This window comes from Lissotriton helveticus, chromosome 6, assembly GCF_964261635.1.
Source record: "Lissotriton helveticus chromosome 6, aLisHel1.1, whole genome shotgun sequence".
Lineage (NCBI taxonomy): Eukaryota > Metazoa > Chordata > Amphibia > Caudata > Salamandridae > Lissotriton > Lissotriton helveticus.
Window position 1 is genome coordinate 1153700234 of NC_136067.1, and position 22393 is coordinate 1153722626.

At 49.1% G+C, this 22393-nt stretch overlaps 1 protein-coding gene across 2 annotated transcripts in view; it reads right to left on the minus strand.

Moving 5' to 3' along the window:
• Positions 1 to 22393, minus strand: part of LYST (lysosomal trafficking regulator) — a 3192287-nt gene that overhangs the window by 2826988 nt on the left and 342906 nt on the right. For both annotated transcript variants that reach the window (XM_078648813.1, XM_078648812.1), the window contains exon 6: positions 13042 to 13203. In XM_078648813.1, coding sequence (XP_078504939.1) covers positions 13042 to 13203 — 162 coding nt within the window. The remainder of the gene's footprint in view (positions 1 to 13041; positions 13204 to 22393) is intronic.

Below are 22393 nucleotides of genomic sequence, written 5' to 3' on the forward strand. Positions count from 1 at the left end.
CAACTCATCTCAATCTCTGTCCTCTCACTTACCAATTAATGCAGGAGAGTAAAGCCTCACCTCACCTGGCAAACAGCGCAGGTAGTTGAAGCACCGCTCTATAGGAGAAGAAAAGACATACAAAGACATGTCAGCCTTGGCTGACTTCACAACATAATCACTCTTGTCTCCAATGTGCCTGTAAATTGCGGATCATTCTGTCAGTTCCCTGTGTGCAGGGTCATTGAAACGTTTGCATGCATAACACAAACAAACTTTTTTTCTTCTTTTTTCCTTTTCAGTACAGGTATCCCCATAGTATCCACCAATAGGGAGTGTCTGAGTCATGCCCTGATCGTAATAGTGAAAGACACCCGTAGTTTACAAGCTTTTATATCTTTGAGAGCAAGGCGTCTTAACAGGCTCTCATTCTGTTTAGTTTCTTGGCGTTCTCTGAAAGTATTCATTAATGCATCTATCATGTCCATTGTGTTTGTCCATGAACGTGCAACAATCACACCATGTCACACGGGCAGGCTGGGAACTCGATCGGTTCACCGATTCCTTCCGTGGTCCGAAGTTATCTGACTCGAAGAGATCAGTTAAAAAAGCTATCATTCTATGCCCCGTACCTACTCAATCTTTAAGTAAATATATAACTGAACGCCCGTTAAGGACAAATAATAGCCTTGATCACGTTACTCGGGCAAATGTTTTAGCGTGTCAGAGACCATCATTTTTAAATCTCAGAAGCCCACCACTTTAAGTATGAACGCTCGTGTGAAAATTATTATTTTCCATGTATCAAAGCAAGCAGGAAAACAAAAGAGTTGTTCTCCTACCTATCCGTCGGTACTTCCAGCGTCCCTCTGGCTGTATGGGGAGGTATCGAATGCGTGAAACGCCACAGTTTTCACTTCCTGGGTAGGCGTGTCTACAATATCACGTGACCTATGGTGTTATGGGACATGTAGTTCGCATTAGTCAATGGTTTTATTACAAAAATCAAGAAAGTCATACATAGATCTTTAGAATCTGGGCAAATATATATGTTTGCAAGGGGCTATATTAGTGACTTAATCGTGCCTATGTCTAGAACTGGATTGCGTCTGCCACAGCTCGAGTCAAAACAGTGCCTTACATGTCCCATAACACCATAGGTCACGTGATATTGTAGACACGCCTACCCAGGAAGTGAAAACTGTGGCGTTTCACGCATTCGATACCTCCCCATACAGCCAGAGGGACGCTGGAAGTACCGACGGATAGGTAGGAGAACAACTCTTTTGTTTTCCTGCTTGCTTTGATACATGGAAAATAATAATTTTCACACGAGCGTTCATACTTAAAGTGGTGGGCTTCTGAGATTTAAAAATGAAGGTCTCTGACACGCTAAAACATTTGCCCGAGTAACGTGATCAAGGCTATTATTTGTCCTTAACGGGCGTTCAGTTATATATTTACTTAAAGATTGAGTAGGTACGGGGCATAGAATGATAGCTTTTTTAACTGATCTCTTCGAGTCAGATAACTTCGGACCACGGAAGGAATCGGTGAACCGATCGAGTTCCCAGCCTGCCCGTGTGACATGGTGTGATTGTTGCACGTTCATGGACAAACACAATGGACATGATAGATGCATTAATGAATACTTTCAGAGAACGCCAAGAAACTAAACAGAATGAGAGCCTGTTAAGACGCCTTGCTCTCAAAGATATAAAAGCTTGTAAACTACGGGTGTCTTTCACTATTACGATCAGGGCATGACACAGACACTCCCTATTGGTGGATACTATGGGGATACCTGTACTGAAAAGGAAAAAAGAAGAAAAAAAGTTTGTTTGTGTTATGCATGCAAACGTTTCAATGACCCTGCACACAGGGAACTGACAGAATGATCCGCAATTTACAGGCACATTGGAGACAAGAGTGATTATGTTGTGAAGTCAGCCAAGGCTGACATGTCTTTGTATGTCTTTTCTTCTCCTATAGAGCGGTGCTTCAACTACCTGCGCTGTTTGCCAGGTGAGGTGAGGCTTTACTCTCCTGCATTAATTGGTAAGTGAGAGGACAGAGATTGAGATGAGTTGTCTCTGTTAAACTAGTATTAACAGTAAAAGGAAGAGAATTGAATAATATATCTTTTTTCTGTGCAGCTATGATATACCAATCAAAGTGTATGTTTGGATATCGGATATATACTAACTTTTGTCTGTCTTTCTTTGTTTTTTTGACTATGTGTTTATGTCTGCAATCGATTATCACAGCCGGGAGAATGATTCTTCAATAGAACCCAGGTGAAAAATTTCCTTTTTAAATTGTCACACCACATAAGCAGTAGCGACATAGGTCCTGAGGAATGCAGTGGACACCTGTGGGGTCCTACAAATCTGCAGAAACATGTCGACCACAAACCATTGGTAGCTATTAGTTAAAACTACCAACTTCGCACTACTTTTTATTCTTTAGAAGCATTGAGGTCTGTAATAAATTGGTTTGCCTCAAATCTATCTAATTTTAATTCACATATAACACAACTCTTCACTGATTGCACTTATCACGTATACTTCATATGCACTGCTTTATGGTAGCCCCCTGGGACCCAGTTATATTGTCATTGGTTCTTGTCCAGAAAACTTAATCATACTGGAGTCAAACAACCATCCCTCATGGTTTGAAGGAACCCACATGAAGAAAAGGGCGCCCAGGAACAGCTACTGATGGGTATTTTCCTCTATCATGAATGAGGTACCTCTTATATATTTTTAGTGAAATATTGTCACTAAATATTCTTCCAAACACATTGTCATTTGCATAGAAATTCGGTTCCTATTGACCCGCCACTATTTTTTGTATTTAGCGCATGTTCCTTCGGGGAGTATAGTGGCGTTTGGTCGTTAAACATTCCCTGAGACCCCCAAACCCCCTTTCTTTTGATGATATCGTTTAGCTGGTGCCACTTCTGCTCTGGTGCAGGGAAGGCAGCGAGAACTTACTGGGCGTGCAGTACGACTGTCTTAATAAATCCCAGTGCTCTGCATTGCGAGGTGGTGGTGGGGAGGGAACTGCACGGGGATATTTAGTAACAGCGAGGGGCAATGAGAAGGATTAATATGCAAAAGCAAAACAGCAGGACAGAGAGAGAAAGAGACTGTGGTGTAACCTCCAGAGCTGCCGACTTCGGACCTGGGGAACCATGTTTGAGTCTCTCTACTGGTGAAACAGTGCATTTAAAAATAAAAAATACATGCCGCTCGTCACTAAAACGATGGCAGGAATGCTGATAAACCAAAAAAAGATATATATCCAGCAGGAATTGAGATGACTAGGCGGAACCCTGAAGGCACAGGGGGAGTGGCGAGGAGTGACTATGGGGAAGTACCCAAAACAAAACAAGGCACAGCCTTCTCATGTGGGACAGCCAAAATAAATCATTTGTGAAATCGCCATGGGTGGGGGGGGGATTGGGGAGGAGCCACACAAGGGAGGGACAGTTGAAGTAACAGACCAAAATAGAAGCCAGCATTTCCGAATACAGCAGCTATCAGCCAATGGCAATGGGTGGGTTTGCCAAAGCCCCACAGAGCTATGCATACAACAAGTCAGCACTAATGCTCGACCTGAAAAGTGGAATGCGAACTGCAACCGAAGTCAGTTTTGGACCAGAAGACTCAGAAGAGCTGAGGACCCATGGAACCACCAGAGGTATTTACCCAGGAACCCCACAGAGGCTGTCTCTGAGTGGAAGCGCAGCTGCGTACTCAATGCAAGTCAATGGGAAAGTCTTGGTTGCAGTTTTCAAGAACAGATACCCTCCCAATGGACACTGAAGAAACCCAGTATTAGACAGAAGGTTGGGGAGTCACCCCATATGTGGATACCCCAGGAACCCGGAAATCTACACCAGGGAAGACTGGTGCAAAGGTGGGAATTGATGTCGGAAACTCCTGTACACCACAATGGAGGACTTCAGGAAAGATGCCGCTGGCGAAGGTGAAAGAGTACGGTGGAATCCAAGGATGGACTCTTGAAGAGAAGAACCTGCAAGCAGAGGGGACAGAGTCTAGGACACTTGGAGGTGACCAGGAGGCACGGAAGAGCAATGACCGCCGAGGACGGAAGATGCAGGAGTAATGATGGTTACCTTGTCGCTGCAGCTGTGAGGACCAGGCGACACTGTGGAAATCCAGGAGCTGTTCACAAGCTGTCCCACGTCGGAAGTCGAGACCAGGAGGTCAGTGTCCGGCTGGGGCACCAACAAGCCTTGGCAGCAGCAACAGCAGTGGTAAACGAAAAAGAAGCAATGGTGGGCAGCAGCAAGGTCCAAGGGACGCACCAATTGCAGGGGAAGGCACGCCCTGAGCAAGCAGGGGAGCCCACTGAAGCCACAGAGGACCCTCAAGAGGACCCACATGAAGAAGGCACATGAGTTGCAAGAAAACCTCGAGCAGCTCACCAAAGATGCAGGCCCACGGTGCAGAAGATGCGGTGAGGACGAAGATCTTGCCAGAAAGAGATGCTGGAGGCTGGAGCTTCTTGTTGCCCAAGATCTTTGAGGAAAAGAGCTAAAAAGCCTTGGCAACGGTAAGTCGATGCGATGTACAGGGGTTCTGCTCCAGCGGTTCAGACAAGGGATATGGCCTCAAACTTACTGAGAGCACAGGTCAGGCCTCAAGTAAGTTACAGAACCACCAACTGTGTTGCTGAGCCTTTTGGAGTCTGTAAGATGTCAGGAGCAGCAGACTGGTCAGCTTTCTTGTGGTGCCTGCAAATGCTGGGAAGCGACTCCTTCACTCCAATGCAGATCCCTTCTGGTATCTTTGATGCCCACAGGCGTGAAGGGGAACATGGATGAAGCACAGGCACAGACGACATAGAAGACTTGCAGGAGGACTAGGGGCATAAGGAGTCTTCCTTGGTGCAGTCTCAATTCCAGGCGAGGTCTCAGTTCCAGGCGAGGTACCGCAAAGTCCAAGGTGCCCAAGCAGTCGAAGTTGAAGTGGTTTCGGGTCTGAATCTTGTTCCACAACGAATCTGAAGAGCTACCCACAGGTAAGCCCTTAAGTACCCTAGGGAAAGAGGCGCTAGAGGGCGCACCAGCTAATGGCCGCACTTTCGTGAGGCTCTGGCTGCCTGGCCAGAAACATCCTAAATTTATCCTTTGTTTCTGCGGGTGACAGCCCAGGATTAGCAGCGCTGGTGGACCTACACCTTCCACGGGTCCTGTCCAAATCTGGAGGAAATCCGAGGTCGGAGGCCGGAACCGCGCGGCTGTTCGCTTTGCCCGGGGAGAGCCGCTGGAGAGAGCTGCCGAGGCGCCTGGGCGCCGGACCACGCGAGGCCGCGGCTTCCCACGAGGGGGTCAGGCCCCGGTGCTGCGGGGCTCGAATTGATCAAGGAGAGACCTGCGGGAGGCTTAACAGGGGGCGGCGGAGGTGAGTCTCTCCCCCTCTGGGGCCACTGCGGAGAACTGTGATACGGAGCACTGCGCTGGTGGGCCGCCGAGGTCACCAGCACTCAGCGCGTCGCCCGGCTGGGCCTGCTGGGGGGGTCGGTCAGCTACCCGGCCCTGCATCGCGTGGCCCGTGCAGCTGCCCCTGAATCCTGCTGAGATCCGTCTGCAGCTGCGGGGGGAGGCCTGTGGATCGACTGGGGCCCCCCGGGGGACATAGACATTTGCCGGCTTGTGTTTCCTTGGTCCCGAGGTTGGCGCGCTGACCCTCCTCCTGCGCCTGGCGGCCTGCCTTTACCCCCCGCTGCCATCCCCTGGGCTCTGAGCTGCATCGCTTGCTACGGTGCCTCACCAACTTGCCCAAGGCTGCCTCACCGGAGCGGGGGCTCTGCGGAGCGTGGACTCCACTCGTTACTACTGGCCTGCATCCTCGAGGAGGCTCTACCGCCCCAGGTGGGACCACTGCGCGGAGGGCCATCGGTACGCGCGGACCCTGCCGGGGCCGGTGGACGCAGACACTTACGCCCCTTGCCGGACTTAGTGGCCGCTCACAGCACAGGCGAGATGGGCAAAAATGACAGACAGCAGCCCAAGCTCTCTTTCACCCCTCCGACCGCGAAAAAACCTCTGCGCAACATGGCGGGGGCTAGCGGTGCCCCGGGACCGTCAGGCACTGACCCCCCCTCTACTCCCTTAGCCCCGGAGCTGAGACTGATGATGGAGGAAATGCGGCAGGGCTTCGCCACGATAGTGGACAAGGTAGACCGCTTATCATCCAGAATGGATGGCATTGCGCAGAAAATAGATGTCCACGAGGAGCGCTTGACGGAGGCGGAACGGCGCATCTCAACTTCGGAGGACACGGCCACTGCCCACGACGCGCGCCTATCTAGAATGGACAATATCCTGAGGGTGATAGCGGCGAAGAACGAGGAGTTGGAGGCGAGGAGCAGGCGCAATAACATCCGCGTCACGGGGATTCCGGAGTCCACCAACACTGGGCGCATGGAGGACTATGTGGAGCGCATTCTCATCACGGCAGTGGGCAAGGAGACCTTCTCCAGCCAATTTATTGTCGAGCGGGCGCATCGCTCCCTGGGTCCGGTTCCCAAGCCAGGGGCGCAGCCGAGGCCCATCATCGCCCGGCTGCTTAACTACCGTGACCGTGACGCAGCACTGCGCGCAGCCCGTACGAACCGGAACCTGACTTGCGATGGTGTGCAGTTCTCCTTGTACCCGGACTTTACGCCCATGGTGCAGGACCAACGGAGGAAATTCTTGGACGTGAAAAAGAAGCTGAGGGACATGCAAGTAGACTACGCGCTCCTGTACCCAGCGCGTCTCAGAGTGACCCATCAGGGCAAACAACATTTTTTTACGAACCCGCAGCAGGCTGAGGACTATGTTCGGAAGCTTCGCACTGCCAGGAGAGACAGGCGGAACGAGGGAGAGGATGGGGCAGACGTGCTCCCTGCTGAGCACGAGGAATCTTAAATGTGCCATCGCGAACATTTGCCTGCTGACTCCATGTGATGGAACGTCGGATGGACTCTTGTTGCCTGTCACAGTCGGGGAGACCCGGCCCTGCCTGCAGAAACGTTGATGACTGATTTGCTGTATCGTGGCCTGCTGTTGAGCACCATCTGCTTTCGTATACGTTGCCCCGATGCTGGAGTTGATCTTGATCAGGGCTACCCGATGGTGGAGCGGGACCTGATGTATGCAGTGGTTGCGCCTTGGACAGTCCTCCTGAACTTATTGGTAACTTTTCTTACATGGAGGGTGGTGATAAGAGTTGCAGACTGGCTGTCTGGGCTTAGCCTGCAGGACTACTACAGGCCGGGCACCGCCCCGCCTTCTCTCTCTTCCTCGTATGGCACGTGCGGGGCGAGGGGAGAGTGGTGGGGTGTTTGGGTGCGTCCCTCTGGTGTCACTAGGAGGGGATTCCCCATATGGTTTTTCTACTGTTCTTGTTTGTTGGGCTCGGGGTGGGGGGGGGGGGCCGTGGTACTGGCAAGATTGGGTTGCTTCAGTGGGTGGGGGGTGGAGCGGGGGAATGGGGGTATGGAGGTTGTGTGTGGAGGGTGGGGTGGGGTTTGGCTGCTGGGTTGCTAGTTGTTGAAAATGTAACTGTTGTTGCGTTTGGCGATCATGACATGTGTGCAGGTACTGGAGTTTGTATGTGTGACAGCATGATGGGTTGTGTGGAGAGGATGTTCTGGACAGTGGGCAGTTCGGCACGTGGTACATTCAGACTGAGGGCTGGTGCGTTGACCGATGGCTTCTTTCAGGGATGCAGAGATAACCGCGGGTGATAATGCTTTGACAAATGTCTCAATAATGTCTTGGAATGTCCGTGGCCTTAATGATCCCCGCAAATGCAGGAATGTGATTGCATATTTGGATAGGCACCACGTACAGATAGCGATGCTCCAGGAAACCCACCTTAGCCCCAATAGTGTCCCCAAGTTTGCAAGCAGATGGGCGAGTGTGAGGGAGTTCTCTTCTTATTCTACGTACTCTAGAGGGACTGTTATTTTAATCAATAAACAACTCCCGTTTCTAAAGTTGGGGGTGCGGGCGGATAGGGAAGGGAGGTACGTCATCCTTTGGGGGCGGTTGGGCACTGATGTGGTAATGCTTGTGAACTGTTACGCGCCTAATGTTGACACTCCTGGTTTCTTTTTGTCGCTGTGGGGTCATGTGTTGGAAACCGAAGTCACGCACATTGTCTGGGGGGGGGATTTCAATTTATCGTTATGTCCTATGGTAGATAGATCGGACGGTAGTGCACAATATAACACGAACGCCAGGGATGCCCTCCAGGGTATAATCACAGAGGCTGGACTTGTAGACAGCTGGAGGCACACACATCCGACGCTTAGGGAGGGTACCCATTTCACGGCGCATACGCGCTCATGGGCACGAATCGACTACTGCTTTGTCTCGAGAGGCCTTGCTGGCGGTGTTGTTAGGGTGAACCATCTGCCTCGCACCTATTCAGACCATTGTCCTATACTGTCAGTCTTGGAGATGCCGGGGTATGCTAGGGTGAGACCGCCATGGCGGTTTCCTCCTTCAGCCTTGCTGGATCCTGTCTTTCGTCATGAACTGGGCGAGGAGATCGAAGCCTTCTTCCCCAGGAACAAAGGATCAGTCGACAAGGTCGAAACGGTCTGGGAAGCCTTTAAAGTGACAGTGAGGGGGTTCACGATCTCTAAGAGCTGCGGGGTACTGCGGGACATAGTGCGCACATTAACTAACCTTGAATCGGAGCTTAAGGCACTGGAGGCTGAGATGGTCGGGAATCCCTCCCCAGACCTAGCGGGGGCATTCAGGACTAAATTGTCAGCCTATGAGGAAGAAGCGGCCAGGGAATTGAAATTTCGGGGCAAATATTGGACGGCTCGGCGCTATTGTGAGGGAGACAGGCCGGGTAAGGTACTAGCGGCGCTCACGAGGCACCAACGCTTCGCTAACCATGTCCTGGAAATCTCCGACGAGGAGGGCAGGACTCACCAGGATTCTAATGGAATTCGAAATACTTTCCTACAACATTATCAGCGGCTGTACTCCTCTCAGCAGATGGGCGATGTGGAGTTCGGTGCTTTCCTGGACGACATCGCGCTTTGCTGGCTCAGCGATAGCCACAGGGCGTTCTTAGGATGCCCGCTCGAACTGGACGAGATCAGGGAGGCAATTATGTCCCTTAGCAACGGCAAAGCGGCGGGATTGGACGGTCTACCGGCCGAATTTTATAAGTGCTACATCGACATCATGGCACCTGTCCTGAAGGAGGTCTTTGAGGACTCGCTTGAGGTCGGGATACTGCCGGGCTCCATGAGGGAGGTAGCGATCACGTCGCTTTTGAAACCAGGGAAGGATCCGAAGGATACTGATGCCTATCGGCCCCTGTCGCTGCTCAACTGTGATGTGAAGATCCTCGCGAAAGTGCTCGCGACTAGGCTGTCCCTACTTATGGCTACTCTGGTGTTGCCGGATCAATCTGGCTTTGTCCCGGGGAGAGCTACTTCCCATAATTTGCGTACGCTGTTCTCCTTGATTCCCACCATCTCGCCCGACTTGCCGATCGCTGCAGTGTTTCTGGACGCCACCAAGGCGTTTGATACGGTGGAGTGGGGGTATCTGCTGGCAATTCTGGACCGGATGGGCTTCCCTCAGATCTTTATAGCCTGGGTGAAACTGCTCTACACCTTACCGGTCGCTAGGGTCGTCATCAATGGAGTGCTTTCGGCACGGATGCCGATCACGAGAGGGACTAGGCAGGGATGCCCCCTGTCGCCTCTGCTGTTTGCTCTGGCAATAGAGCCGCTGGCTTGTAGAATACGTCAGTTGCACAAGGCTAGTGCCTTTAACTGTCAGCAGCGTCAGATTGGTATTTCTCTCTATGCAGATGATGTCACGCTGTATGTGCGCCACCCACAAGATCATCTTAATCCGCTCCTGAGGGAATTCGTGGCGTTCAGCGGTATATCCGGGGTACACATTAACTGGAAGAAGTCGCAATTCTTCCCCCTCACGGCATCGGTTGTCCAGTTTCCGTTGGATTACCCCCTGGAATGGTGTGGTTCTGACTTAAGGTACTTGGGCATAGAAGTGACGCTCAATAAAGACGACACAATCCGATCCAATTACGGAGTGGCTATCTCGCAGTTGGCTGATAACGTAACCCGCTGGCGGGCCCTGCCGCTCTCGATGGCAGGGAGAGCCTCCCTGATCAAGATGGTCGTCCTCCCACGGTTCCTATACCTATTCCAAAACATTCCATACTTCCCGGGGGCCTATTTTTTCAAACGGCTTAGAACTGAGCTGCTTCGCCTTTTCTGGGGTGGTAAGCAACCACGCCTTAGCTGGAAAGTCCTGACGCAGCCGTATGATAGGGGAGGATTCGATGTGCCTGACATGGAAATGTACTACCTCAGTGCTCAGGCTCAGCATTCGTATCATTGGGTTAACCCCGCTCCCTTTATGCCACAGGTCGCAGCTGAGGCCTGGATCGTACACCCGATCCCGCTTAAGGGCATGCTGATGGGACTGATTGGGGATGTAGATACGCCTGCTACCACGGTTACATGTACAGTCGATGCTTGGCGGAGAGTAACTAAACTGCTGAACGCTCCCATGCTTTATTCCCCGGCGATGCCCCTTGCATACCACCCAAAGCTTTCCCTTCTAACGGAAAACGGATTTCGGTCCATGTGCAATCGCGTACACCTTCACACGTGGGGTGACTTATTTCTGGCTGGAATGTTCCGTACCAAGGAACAGATATTCCGGACTACGCCCCCGACGCCCATGGAAGTGTTCTATTATATCAGACTCCGGCAGGGTATGCGAGACATTCTCCCCAACTTCCCGGAGGAACCGGGGACAGTATTGCCATTGCATGTCATGCTTGTGTCGGATGGCAGGCACTTGGTGTCCAAACTGTATGCCGCCTTGCGTGAGCAGCGCCCAGCGGTTCTGCCGAAAGCTCGGACTAACTGGGACGCTGACCTGCCAACCGCACTCACAGACGAGCAGTGGAATTATTGCTGCTCGATCACGGCTAGAGTCTCCTCCAGCTGTCGTCTGAAAATTATTCATTATAAGTTTGTGCAGCGATACTATTATACCCCCGTCAGGAAATTGCGGTTTCACCTGGCGGAGGATGATAGGTGCGCTAGATGCCGGGCGGCTGGCGCGGATTTCCTCCATCTGGCCTGGGAATGTGGAGCCGTACAATCGTATTGGGAGCAGGTACATGCTGCGCTCCAGATAATGATCGCTGGCACCCTACCCATGGAGCCGGTAGTGATGCTGCTAGGGTACACCAAAAATTTGCCCAAGTCAGTTCGCAAATTTGTCGACCTTGCGCTACTCCTTGCTAAGCGGAGAATAGCTTGCAGATGGGGAAGGGGGAGAGCACCAAAATTTAAGGACTGGCTTGACGACCTCACATACTGCCAGGACCAACATGGTGTTTATGCAGAACTGTTGCCTGCCAGGTGCACTCCTCGTGACTTTTGGTCCCCCCTGAAGGTGTACTGGCTATCTCAAGCGACCCATAGCGACTCCTCTGGGGATGACGAACCGGTTCCGGGCCCGTGAGCGCGTGAGTGCTTTACATTACATTCAACATGCTACTTTACACGTGCCGGGTGGTGCTTCACACCGCCTGGATTTAGGTGAAAGGACATGTCTGGGGTACACCCACCGAACTCTTGCTGTTGGAGTACCTGGGAAATCCGGAGGACTATGTGTTGTTGCTTCAGGGAGGGGCCTCTCTTACTCTTCCTCCACTTGGGGTGGGGGTGACGGACAAACACACTGGGTATTACGCGTACACGACGCTCCAGATGACACCAGGGACGGGGGGCACTATGCACTGCTTCACACTATACTGTACCCTGATACTCCATACATTTGTCCTTAGATGAGTCCCTCAGCGAAGACGCATACGTCTGGTGTATGTATGATACACTGACACACATGATAACGCGGCCAGCTACCTGGGCGGTGCGTAGACGAGCTCGTGTTGGGGTACTCCGGTGATGCCGGCCCTACATGCCTGCCCGCCCGATTGAACTGGGAAGGACAGATGCTGCTTTCCTTACCACGTCCCGGTCTTTGAAGGGGGGGAGGGATCCTAGAATGTTGGCCTCCTGCTGCTGTACATGGAGTTATATGCCTGTGTTTTCTTTTCCTTTGGGTAGTTGATACCTCTCTACTGTATGTACCACGCTTATTATTGTATTGGATTGTACATGCTGTCACTGTCATGTCTATGTTCTGATCGCAACTAATAAAAATGTTTAATAAAAAAAAAAAAAAAAAAAAAGTACCCTAGGGAAAGGGTTGGGACGATTCAAGGGTCCCTCCCAGAGGAGGGGCTGGTCAGAAGGGAGGATACTCATGTCCTTTGTCCAGTTTCGCGCCAGAGCGGGAATCAAGGTTTCCCTGAACTGGCTCAAATTGGAGTATGCAATCAGGGTACAAAATGTGCCCTTCAAAGCAGTCTGGTGACGCTGGCAAGCTAAATACACTAAGTCCTGTCTGGGAGGTGGTCCCACCTCCCTGTGACAGGAAACCTATTGTTCTACCTTAACCTGCTCAAGCTCACTCAATTAACCTCGAAAAATATTTAAGTACTCTCTTCACCAGGATCTGAACTACCTTAGTTATGTGACTCCTACGATCTATATCTATGCTTTAGCTGTGCATTTACCAATGTAAACATCCAAATTTAATTACAGGAACTCACTGCAACCCACGTATCTTGCTACTGTTGTAAAGCACTCTGATACCTTCAGGACATGTCCGCACTATATAAAATTGCAACAAAATAAAACACAAATAAATTCTGCATCTAAAGTGGTGTTCGAGACATAATAATGACTGTCCAAAGATATATCAAAGAATATAGCTACACAACAAGCTACTGTGGTGACACTGACCAAGATTACCATTTATTAAAAAATGTTGACCGACAAACTTATTTAACGTTTAGTAGTTATCAAATCATTATCCATGTTATAGAAAAAAAGAGTCTTTAAGAGATACATAACAACAACACTTACATAGGAAAAATTTAAAATATAATACTGTACCTTTTCTATCCTCTGCCCAGGACACCTGAAATCATCCCAATTATTTGCCAATGCAATGCGAAATAGTGAACCAAAAAGTGGTTTTGCCAAGTTAGTTTGAACTATTCCAGACTTGCTTAGAGCTTCATGTATTTCATGCAGGATATGTTCTACACTGAAAGTCTAAACAAAAGAAGACAATTATCAAACAGTCAAATTAATAGGAAGGTTTTGTACACACATTCCTAAAGTTTTACTATAATCAAAATCATAACTATCGCTATTCAAGTTGAAGAAAATCTAACTATTAGAGAAAAAAACTATTGAAATCTTGTTAAAATTAGATATTGTTCTGAAAAAACCTTTCAGAGGAAACCTAGAGGATGATTTTATTCATCTGATACGACCCTTGACCCTTCCAGGTAGGTCGCTCCACCTCCGCACAGCACCCCCTGTGCCCGTTCTCTCCCTTGCTGCCCCCGTGTCTCTCTGCCCGGTTTTTCCTTCTGCTCCCCTCGCGGCCCCCGTGTCTCTCTGCCCGTTTTGCCTTCTGTTGCTTAGCTGCCCCTACATTTCTGTGACCTTTCTGCCCTTTCTGCCTTCTGTTGCTTAGCTGCCCCTACATTTCTGTGACCTTTCTGCCCTTTCTTGTGACCTTTCTGCCTCTGTGCCACTTGTTTCCCCCCGTTTTTTGTGACCTTTCTGCCCTTTCTTGTGAGCTTTCTGCCTCTGTACCACTCGTTTCCCCCAGTTTTTTGTGACCTTTCTGCCCTTTCTTGGGACCTTTCTGCCTCCTGTGCCACTCATTCCCCCCGTCTTTTGTGACCTTTCTGCCCTTTCTTGTGACCTTTCTGCCTCTGTGCCACTCGTTTCCCCCCGTTTTTCTGTGACCTTTCTGCCCTTTCTTGGGACTTTTCTGCCTCTGTGCCACTCGTTTCCCCATGTTTTTTTGTGACCTTTCTGCCCTTTCTTGTGAGCTTTCTGCCTCTGTGCCACTCGTTTCCCCCCGTTTTTAGTGACCTTTCTGCCCTTTCTTGGGACCTTTCTGCCTCCTGTGCCACTCGTTCCCCCGTCTTTTGTGACTGACCTTTCTGCCGTTTCTTGTGACCTTTCTGCCTCTGTGCCACTCGTTTCCCCCCATTTTTTTCTGTGACCTTTCTGCCCTTTCTTGGGACCTTTCTGCCTCTATGCCACTCGTTTCCCCCCGTTTTTTTGTGACCTTTCTGCCCTTTCTTGTGAGCTTTCTGCCTCTGTGCCACTCGTTTCCCCCCTTTTTTCTGTGACCTTTCTGCCTTTTCTTGGGACCTTTCTGCCTCTGTGCCACTCGTTTCCCCCCGTTTTTTAGTGACCTTTATGCCCTTTCTTGTGAGCTTTCTGCCTCTGTACCACTTGTTTCCCCCCGTTTTTTGTGACCTTTCTTGTGAGCTTTCTGCCTCTGTGCCACTCGTTTCCACCCGTTTTTTGTGACTTTCTGCCCTTTATTGGGACCTTTCTGCCTGCTGTGCCACTCGTTCCCCCGTCTTTTGTGACCTTTCTGCTCTTTCTTGTGACCTTTCTGCCTCTGTGCCACTCGTTTCCCCCCGTTTTTTGTGACCTTTCTGCCGTTTCTTGTGACCTTTCTGCCTCTGTGCCACTCGTTTCCCCCCTGTTTTTTTGTGACCTTTCTGCGCTTTTTTGTGACCTTTGACCCTGCTCGCATGCAGGGCGGCCCCACGCCGCTGCTCGTCACCTGACTGCCTGGTTCCTACCACCCTGCTGCCTCCTTGTTTCCTGGGTTTTTCCCTCCCCTCTGCCCTGTGCGCCAGTTCCGCCTGCCCCCCCCGCCGCTCCCGATCCGGCCCTTTCCCGCCGCTGCTTCCCTGCGGCCCCGTCCCCCCCTGCACACCCATTCGCCTCCCCGCTCCCGCCTCCTAGGTGCTCCTCCCTCCCAAGCCACCTCTTATGCAGGCCGAGAAGCCTAAAGCAAGCCCGTCTGCGCCCGTCCGCACATGGACCGCACCCAGCACCAGAACCCCTGGACCCCGCGAACGCCACAACACCAGAATCCACTACGATGCCAGCACCCTCCACACACTCAATGCCAGCCGAAACCACACCTGCTTCCAGGCCGTCCAGAAACTGACCTACGGACCCTTCTCCTGCCACACCTGCAGCTTCACCTGTGACAGACCACCAAACCTCCAAGGACTGGACCCAACCACCTCCGCTGTATACTCCTCAACACCCGCTCCACATGCAAACACACCGTCGAGCTCTGGGATCTGCTCGACCCTGAGGTTACGTAGTTTTCGACTCCGCTTCGTATTCAGCCGCCATTTTGTGCTTAGCCGCCATTTTGTGTTGCCTCACTCAGGCAGCACGGCTAATGCGGTAAACATGGTGTTTTTGCCTTGTCAGCTGCTACGTGTCTTTCCTGTTAAAGAGTAACTCTTGTCCATGTTTACGAAACCGATGTCAGGGTCTGGCCGAGTCCGTAAAGCCATGTCTAGACTGATTAATCCATGTCTTACTCCACTGTTTGGGTCCCACCATTCTTCTCGACTTTATCTTGTTTAACTGGCCTTCCCTATTCTCTTTGTTTGTTCTCTTGTTACATAGCCTATCCTTTGAAGCATTCTACACATGTTCTACCACCTGCAAATTAAATTACGGGCACTAGTGTTGATTAACTTGAGGGGAGGAGAGCACACGGGGTCTGAAAGAAGGGTGTGTTTTAGACATTCGATAGCTTGTTTTCGAACTATTCCTATTTGTCAGTTTTGTGTGTTTTGGGAGTTGTCATTGTAAACTTGTTCTGTATAATAGACTGTGCGCCACGGAATTAAGAGGCAGTCTCTTGAGAATATACCGGTCTGGTACTTCTTAGACAACTGTGCTTAGCTGCAGCTAATAAACCTGCTTTTCTACGCCTAACAGAGTGTCTCGTGTCTCTGTCTGTCAAGGCAGGTGAACCCGGAGATATTAGGCGTGCCCTGCGCAGCTTGGCCCATAAGGTCAGGTTCTCCAATTGGCGGCCCAACGTGTGGGCGACTTCAGTGGTAGTAGTTTTTGCCCGAAGGTCGTGAGGAGCTTCGTATGGAAAATTCGGAGGATTTCGCGAACCACGTGAGCGACCCCTGCATGTCGAAGTGGACCGAAGGTCTTTTGAAGCGCGGCTACTCCTTCCTGACGGCTGCTGACGACTGCTGCCCTGACTGTCGCCCTGCCTTGGCCCTCTGGTGATGATTTGTATCGCGAGACGTTAGACGGACATCTGTTGGCGTGAGAAAACATTTAGTTAAGTATTTGTGGGTAGCGCCCACTCTTTGTTTTTGTTAATCGATTAGCGCGCTAACCGAAGCCAAGGGGTAAGTACGTTTGTGCTGTGACTATATTGTCTAAACCCCCTTGACGTTTGTAAGGAAGTCCAGTTCGTTACGAAATGCCTGGATTTAGTAAGTTTAGGAAATTTTGTTGTTTTGGTTGTTCTAGGGATTTCCGGCTAGAGGATTCTTGTCCCATTCCTCCGGTTGGAACTCCCACTTACGAGCTCTATTCAAAACATGGTCTTGGTCCTATTATTTTTAATGAAACCTGGATTCGATATACGAAGAAAGATGGGGTCCTACAGTGGCCACAAAATGGTTCTTTTGAGCCTGATATACTAGATAATTTGGAAGCAATTCTATTTAAGAGAAAAGCCCGGCCGGCAATGTTTGACTCTTTCCGCCTCTGGCGTAAGGAAGCCAAACAGAAAGAAATTAAGCAAATGAAGAAAGATAAAAAAGAGCAGAATATGATGATGTTACAGGCTGCCCAACAGTTTAAAAATGATGAGGCTGATCAGATGGTTGAGGTGTCGGTAAGACAGCATCGTAAGGCAATAGATAGATGTTATCCTGTGTTACCAACTGCGTCAAAGAGTAAGAATCCCGACGAAGATTCTTTTATGTCCCATCTATTGACGTTACCTCCACCCCATTACAACCCACTGCTAATTCAGCTGTTCTGGTCCCTGCACAATTGCCTCTTCCTGTGATTCCACCTCCGCCCCCTTTGCCAGCGACTTCTGTAACCCAATCTTCTGTGCCTCAGCCTCTTTTACCTGTCGTTTCTTTTGCTACAGATTCTTCTCCTGTTTTACAGAATACGTTTTCTCCTGTTTTAGTGTCAGATTCCCCTACAGCTCGACAACGTTTAGTCGAGACTGTTTCGTGTTTTCTGTCGCCTTTTCTTGCGCCTCTTTACTTTTCTCCTGCGTCGTCTCGAAGACAATCTCGTAGTCAGATTCCGGACTTGGAAGAACGGACTAAGTTAGATTCTCTTGCCCGTAATTGGATCATGAGTAGTGTACAGTATAGTGTGCGCGATATTTTAGATACTTTTCTTCAATGGAATGCGCCTACACAGAGGTATGTTTTCAATGCTATGTGCAATACCCTTATTAAAGAATGGGGAGATGTGAATCTGGATTCACCTCCTCAGGATCTATTCGAAGTACAGGATCAATTTGATAAAGGACTTATTGTGGGTCCTGCTGTAGAGCGTGCTATTCAAAAGCGTATTACTCTCCGATCTTCCCTTTTCTATCAAACTTCTCTTGAGCCTGATCCTGCGGTTCGTCGTAAAATGGCACAATATCCTATGCGAGAAGTTCCTCCAATATGGAGAGATGAAGTTCCTCAAGCATGTGCTAATCCAGCCATTCCAGCTCATTTTCAGCGTATATGGGTACATGATCCTTGGAAAAGATCAGAAGTATTGGCACTTAAGCAGTCTTTACCGGACCCTCGTAAGAACCCTGCTGGGTATTATCAAGAGTTGTCCCAGACTGTTGATGCATGTATTATGAATTTGGCAGATATTGATTTACTTATGGGAAATGTAGTCCCGCAAGCGATATGGACCAGGATTCGTAAACAAGACCACGATCAAGCTTTAGGCGGTAATTGGGCTGCTATTACAGCCGCAGATGCAGGACAAATAGGTGGTGCCAAACCTGATGATTTGATTACGGAATTACCTGGTAGAATAATAGCTCTTATGAAAACGATGATGCCTGCTGTACGCGTTAACTGGGATAAGGTAGCGGCGTGCAAACAAAAGACTGATGAAAGTGTCTCTGATTTCTTTACTCGTTTCGAAGAGACTTTCATCAACCATAGTGGTCAAGATAGGAGTATTGAAGGTGGACAGCGATTGTTCGTAGATAAATTTGTCTTAATCTACTTCCAGAATTATCGCATAAATTGAAACAATCAGAGAGTTCATGGGCCGTTTCTTCAACTGCCCAGATATTAGCTACTGCTCAGTATTATGAGAATAGGGATAAGGAAGATAAGGAAAAAGTGGAGAAAAAGACTAAGGAATTAAAAACGAAGGTTCTTCTGCTACAGGCTTATCCCCCTCGTTCTGCTCAGCCCCAATTTCAACAGCCCCCACAGTTCCAGAAGTTGCTGCAGAAACCGGTATCTTCAGCTCCGCGATTTCCGTTGGGTCCTAATCAATGCGCCTATTGCAAAGAGGAAGGTCACTTTAAGAATACTTGTCCGATTTTATTGCAGCGCTATGGTGGATCATTAGCACCACGGGGTCGTGGTGATTCTCGGTCTATGTCCAGGGGTGGAGGACGTGGTGCGTCGTCTCAGGAACGACGTCCCTCTCCCCCTCAGGACTCTATGAATTATTTTGATCAGCGGAATTTCCAGTCTGCACAATATTACAACGATGACTATTGCTTAGATAGTGAGAACGCTGATTTTCATACTAGTTAGGACAGCCATAGACAGAGTAAGGGAGTCGTATCAGATCCAGTGGATCAGGATGGACCTTATGTTAATGTTGTAGCATTGGGTGTTACAGAACCATTTCTCTTGGATACTGGTGCAATGAGAAGTTCTATAATGCATTCCAAACTCCCTGGGGCACCTTTGTCTGGCTTAACAAATGTTTCTGTGGGATTCTCTGGCGCCCCAGTTACTAACCCGGTTTCCTGTTCTTTGCCCATTTCTATTGGTCCGTACGATTTGGAAGCTCCACTTCTTTTAACGACGGGTTGCGGAGAGAATTTATTGGGTTTGGACTTATTAAAACGCTTGCATGCCACGTTGTATTGTTCACCCTCTGGTGTACATCTTACTTTGGGTAATACATTGACTTCTCTGATGTATGTATCTAAAGAACAGCTGCCACTTGAACTGCGTTCACTTCCTGCTACGCTTTGGGCTACAGGTCCGAATGATGTTGGTTTGCTGCAAATTCCACCTTATGTGATTACTGTTAAGCCTGATGTTAAGTTGCCACGTGTTCCTCAATACAAAATATCTAGCGATGGTGAGAGCTTTGTTGGCTATTGTTTATAACTTGGTTCAGAAAGGTGTGGTCGAAGAGACCAGAGGAAAGTTTGCAATAGCCCTGTTTTGCCTATTCTTAAGCGTACTGATCCTTCTCAGCCACCTGTGTACCGTTTTGTGATTGATCTTCGAGAGGTCAACAAAATTGTTGTCCCTCAGTTTCCTGTTGTTCCGGACATCACTGCTATGCTCACTATGATTCCTGCTTCGGCAGCTTGGTTTTCGGTTATTGATCTTAAAAATGCTTTCTTTAGCATTCCTATTGCTGAGGAGAGTAGGGATCTCTTTGGCTTCTCTCTCGGAGGCCAAAGTTTCCGATTTCAACGTGCACCTCAAGGCTATTGTGAAAGTCCCTCAATCTATAGTCAGGCTTTGAAATCCCAGCTTGACACCTTCTCTTTGCCATCGGGTGCTACTCTTATCCAATACGTAGATGATTTGTTAGTAGCTGCTGATTCGGAAGATGTCTGTAGAACTGCGACTTGCAACATTTGTCTGATTTACACCATAAAGTATCACCTTCTAAGTTGCAATATTGGCGCCAAGAGGTTACCTATTTAGGTCATCTCTTGTCGAAGGAGGGAAGGCGATTGACCCCAGAACGTATCCATGCAATTGCACGGATGCCTGTACCATCCACACAAAGAGAGGTGCGTGCTTTCCTAGGCATTACCTCTTATTGTAGACAGTGGATTCCGAATTTTTCTCTACTTGCTAAACCTCTATTGGCACTTACTCTTAAAGATACGCCCCAGCCTCTTCCTTGGACTGATGAATGTCAAAAGAGTTTCTCTGATTTACGTACTGCTCCTGTGTTGGGTACTCCAAATTACAGTAAACCTTTTACACTCTATGTTCATGAAAGGGAAGGTTGTGCATTATCAGTCTTGACACAACAATTCGGAGACAAACAAAGGCCATGTGCCTATTTTTCGGCTACATTAGATCCGGTAGCTAAGGCATTACCCAGTTGCCTCAGAGCAACAGCAGCAGCGGCGATCTCTATTCGTCAATCTGCTGGATTGGTGTTGGATCACACTCTTAACGTTATGGTGCGACAAATGCAGTAGATACTCTTCTCAACAGGACAAAAACCCAGCACTTAACGAGTGCCCGTTTGTCTGGATATGAGTTGACGCTTTTAGCTAGCCATATACATATCAAAAGATGTAATGTTCTGAATCCAGCAACATTGTTGCCTGTTTTGGATGAGAAAAATGTACAAGATCAGCATGATTGTTTTCTTCGTACAGAAGAGAAAACAAAAGGTCGAATTGATTTGAAAGATACACCACTTGTGGATCCGGATGGGATCCTGTGGGTGGATGGTCTTGATTCAAGCTTCCTAATGGCGAGACGGCAGCTGCTTATGCTGTTACAACTTTGCACACAGTGGTAGAAACTGCACGCATTTCACAGAACTTAGCGCAAGCTGCAGAATTGATTGCATTGACGAGAGCATGTGTGTTGGCGAAAGGGAAAAGAGTGACTGTTTATACAGACAGTCAATATGCGTTTGGCGTTGCCCATAGTTTTGGCCGTTTGTGGAGGGAAAGAGGATTCTTTACCTCCCACGGCACTAAAATACAGCATGGTCAGTTGGTGACTGACCTTCTCGAATCACTTGCTTTGCCTACTCAAATAGCGATTGTGAAGTGTAGTGCGCATAAAAAGATCACTGATGACGTGGGTCAAGGAAATGCATTTGCGGATGAAATAGCGAGGGAAACGGCGAAAAACGTTGAAAGTCGCATGTATGTTGCAGGCCCTGCAAGATGGGTCGCAGAAGGTGGTATGTGTGAAGACACAGTAGGAAGTGTGAAAATCATTCAGAAGGAGGCCACTGAGAAAGAATTGAGTAAGTGGAGAGAGAGTACGGGAATGTTGGACGCGATGGGATGTTGGACGGAATAGTCAGAGCTTCAGCGATGGTTGTTACCAGATGCGTATGTACTACCTGTAGTTACTATGGCTCATGGACCAGCCCATATTAATGCAAGGGGTATATGTAAACTTCTAGCTCCAGTATGGCAAAATGAAGGTATTCCTAAATGTGCAGAAAATGTGGTGAAACATTGCATTGTTTGTTTGATGCACAATCCAGGAAAGGGAAGTCCAACTCCAGCAGGTCACTTTGCTCCCCCTACGTATCCTTTCGAGGTATTGCAAATAGACTATATCCATATGGAACGTTTTAACAATCTCAAGTATGTCCTATTGGTGGTTTGTGCCTTTTCCAGATGGATCGAGGCCTACCCCCTAAAGGACAATACTGCCTTGTCCACTGCTAAGGTCCTTCTGAAGGAATATTTCCCAAGGTTTGGTTTGCCGCGCATCGTCTAGAGTGACAATGGGAGTGAATTCGTAGGCCAAAATATGCAGAAGGTGTGTGTGGGCCTTGGTATTAGACAGAAATTCCATGCGGCAAACCATCCTCAGTCAGCGGGTCTGGTAGAGTGCTATAATGGCACTCTCAAACTTAAGTTAGCAAAGATTCAGGCTAGCACAGGCCTTTCTTGGCCTGATGCCTTGCCTTTGGCACTTCTCTCAACAAGAACGACTGTTCATTCTCGTTTGGGGCTTAGCCCATACGAGATTGTTTTTGGACGCCCAGCTAATGTTTGGGGAGTCCCCAGACCCAAGAAATATTCGGATATTCCGTATCCATTGTTGGTTGATTATTTGCATGACCTCACCACTAAATTGCGTGTTATTCGTCAACAGGTCCAAAACGCTTTGCCTGAGGCCTCCTCGGATCCAGGACACTCCATTCAACCTGGGGACTGGATCTGTCTCAAAAACTTTCAGAGGAAGAAGAATTTGGAACCTCGTTGGGGGCCGCCGAGACAAGTTTTACTGACCACTCGTACAGCCGTGAAGGTTGAGGGAAAGAAAAACTGGATCCACGGCGTGCACTGCAAAAAGGTACCATTGCCTTTATCTTTTGACCAGTGGGTCCGAGAAGGTGTTGGTGATAACGAATGTGAAAAAGTATCCAGATTTGTACCATTCAGCAGTGCACGCCTGGATTGGACTAGCTC